The following is a 2737-nucleotide window of genomic DNA, read 5'->3' on the forward strand; positions in this document are numbered from 1 at the left end:
TTCGGCCACTGTACGTAAGTGTAGTCGTAATTGCACTCTCAGTTCTCCAATCCTCCTTGTTTGTTCTAAGTTGGTTGGATTCGGGTTTTCGGCGATGTATGCCTCTATGGCTTCTACTCTTGCCTTAACACGTCTGTAAAGTTTGTTGATATTTCTTCGTATCTTGCGTAAAGTATGTTGTGTCGGAAAAATCGACTCGTTTGGATCGAATGGCCCGTCGCTGTCACTGCCTGCAACATCCATTTCCTGACATTGGGTATTCGACATCTATTAGTAGGGTAGGTAGATGGAAACAAAGAAAAGCATTAATTCAGGCACAAACATTTAATATTCAGTATTACATCTGGGTTTAATGTCGATAAGCAAGTAAAAAGGTAAATATTTTAGTCAGTTGAGTTAAATGGCAACTGAATAGGCGACAACTTATGAGTGTTAAAATGTTCCACCATTTTACTTATTGATGAAAACATCAATGGACAACCGGATTGATCGCATTTAATGGTATTCGTATTAACACTTGATTGTGTCCGAACTTGGTTAACTCGGAATCTTGTGATTAAAGGTGGTGATGGTGTGGGGACGTAGGGTGTCATTGACGAGTTACTTATATCATCAAGACTTATTGTGTCGGGATCTCTAGTTGGTTTACATAAGTTATGGTGTTTTTCCCATTCGGTTAATGAGCCAAAAGATTGTATACAAAACAAACAATCAAAGTTAGTCTTTCCGTGTTGACGTCTTTCGTGTTCGTTTAAAGTAATGATAGAATCGAATTTTGCAAAACAATTTAAACAAGGATATCGGGGTTGATGACGAAGATAAACGTGAATGCTCAAGTCTTCTTCAGTTAAAAACTGTTCGTCGCAACCTTCCTTTTGACAGCTTATTAATTGTAAATCCATCGGTGAGTACTCTGGGGATCGATGACCGTTATTCATTGTGAGAGATAAGGTTTCACGCGATGTGTCACTATCTTCCAGCGTTATTGTCTCGGGGTTTATCCGAACTGATTTACAAATTATGTTATGTGAATCCAAATCTTTTTTTGTACTGAATTTTTCATTACAATAGATGCAATCAAACAAATTCAACCCATGATGAGTTTCCTTGTGGTCGCGCAAGGTTTTGGGTGATCTGAAGTCTTTGTTGCAATCACAACACCTATATGAGGTTGGAAATTTTCGAAATTTAACTTTATGATTAAGTTGACGATGTAGAACAAGATCTCCCTTTTCAATGAAAAATTCGGGGCATAGGTCACACTTCCTTGCCGACTTGAGTTTTCGGTTGTGCATAGCTTTCTTGTGATTGTATAAATCGTAGCCACTTGAGAATTTCCTTTCACATAATAAACAATAAAATGTTTTTGCTTGTTTGTCAAGTTTGGGTGTTTTCATTATATTTTCTGTCAAACGTTTAGTCCGTTCAACTAAAGGATCAGATGGTAATTTGGGCCTGCCGTTGTTGAGCTGACGAATACAGTCAGCCGAGTAAGTGTCGAGATGTCTAAACGATGCGTTTTGCCAGCAAAATCTTTGATCACATGAGCCTGTAATGCAATGATACTTAGGATCTCTGTTGTGTTTATAAACTAAATGGTGATCGAGTTTCTCTTGATTTATAAATGTCTCATCACATTTATGACACGTGCCATGTTCTAGTTTTCCGTGTTGGTTTAGTTCTTTTATAGTATGAAATATTTTGCTGCAGTTTTCATCATTGCACGCAAAAGAAGTTTGTATTAATTTTGGCCAATTATTGTCGCCACTATACTTAGTAGTCGTAAATGTTTGAAGCAAAGTGTTACCGTGAGTATTATTAGACTGGTGAAAGACAATTGGGACTTTGTTTTTATAGAATGGGCTATTTATTCTCTTCTTGTCCGGTAACTTCATAACATTTAGCTCATCGTTGCAGTGCTTACTTTCAACTTGATGATTATGCAGTTTTGTGTAATCATAGAATTCTTCGCTGCAATTGTTACAAATTATTGGTGGTTCAAACCCGTGATGTAGCATTTCACCAATAAATTTGTGTGCTTGGAAAGCGCTAAAATCATGTTTGTAAACCAAATGTTTGTAATATAAACCCGGTTCAATAAATTTCCCTCTACATCTCACGCATTCGATGGCTTCTAGACAACGTCGGTCATTAGGTGTAAATATATAGGTTATCACGTTTGTCTTTTCTGATTTGTCACGTATTAGTTCTTCAACTCTGGACAATGAATCCCTACTGTAGCTACTATCGTCATATAGGCCCGACATTGTATACTGTCGAATATTAAAATCATGTTAGTTGCTGTATATGTAAATGTTAATATATAAAATAAGTAAAGCATAAAATGTTAGGTATAACATCGGGTGACCGGCCTTGTTTTCACCGAAAACACCTAAGTATACCTTAGTGTTAAGCATATTACAGATACTACATACACACACAATAGAATACACAATACTACACACAAATTGCATCTGACATTTATAAGCCGTGAAGCGGACGCCCAGCAGTGCCGTCACACGGGTCGCCTACTCACAGCATTTTTAAATGTCAAGTGCTTTAACAATGGACTCGGCGTATGTAGGAGTCATTAACTCTAATTGTTTTCTGGTTGAATTATTCATAACCTTAATAACCGGTATGTTTTCTGGTAGATTTTCTAACCATTGATTATAATAATGATTAAGCTCAAGGAGGTAAGGGACACGAATGCAGCCACTTTCCTCGGCCCGCGCTC

The 2737-nt window shown here is 37.3% G+C and overlaps 1 protein-coding gene across 1 annotated transcript; it reads right to left on the bottom strand.

The window, feature by feature from the left end:
• Window positions 1–383: 383 nt before the first annotated feature.
• LOC128958119 (zinc finger protein Xfin-like) lies at window positions 384–2267 on the bottom strand. Its single transcript, XM_054303933.1, has one exon. It carries the CDS (start codon window positions 2265–2267, stop codon window positions 384–386), a length of 1884 nt encoding a protein of 627 aa, XP_054159908.1.
• Between the last annotated feature and the right edge of the window lie 470 nt (window positions 2268–2737).

Source organism: Oppia nitens, unplaced genomic scaffold (assembly GCF_028296485.1).
Source record: "Oppia nitens isolate AA-2021 unplaced genomic scaffold, nextdenovo-longstitch-racon4-pilon3 scaffold3_pilon_pilon_pilon, whole genome shotgun sequence".
NCBI classification, from domain to species: Eukaryota; Metazoa; Arthropoda; class Arachnida; order Sarcoptiformes; family Oppiidae; genus Oppia; species Oppia nitens.

Excerpts from the sequence above, each read along its gene's own strand:
- LOC128958119 (XM_054303933.1), bottom strand. The coding sequence starts at position 2,267 with ATGTCGGGCCTATATGACGATAGTAGCTACAGTAGGGATTCATTGTCC.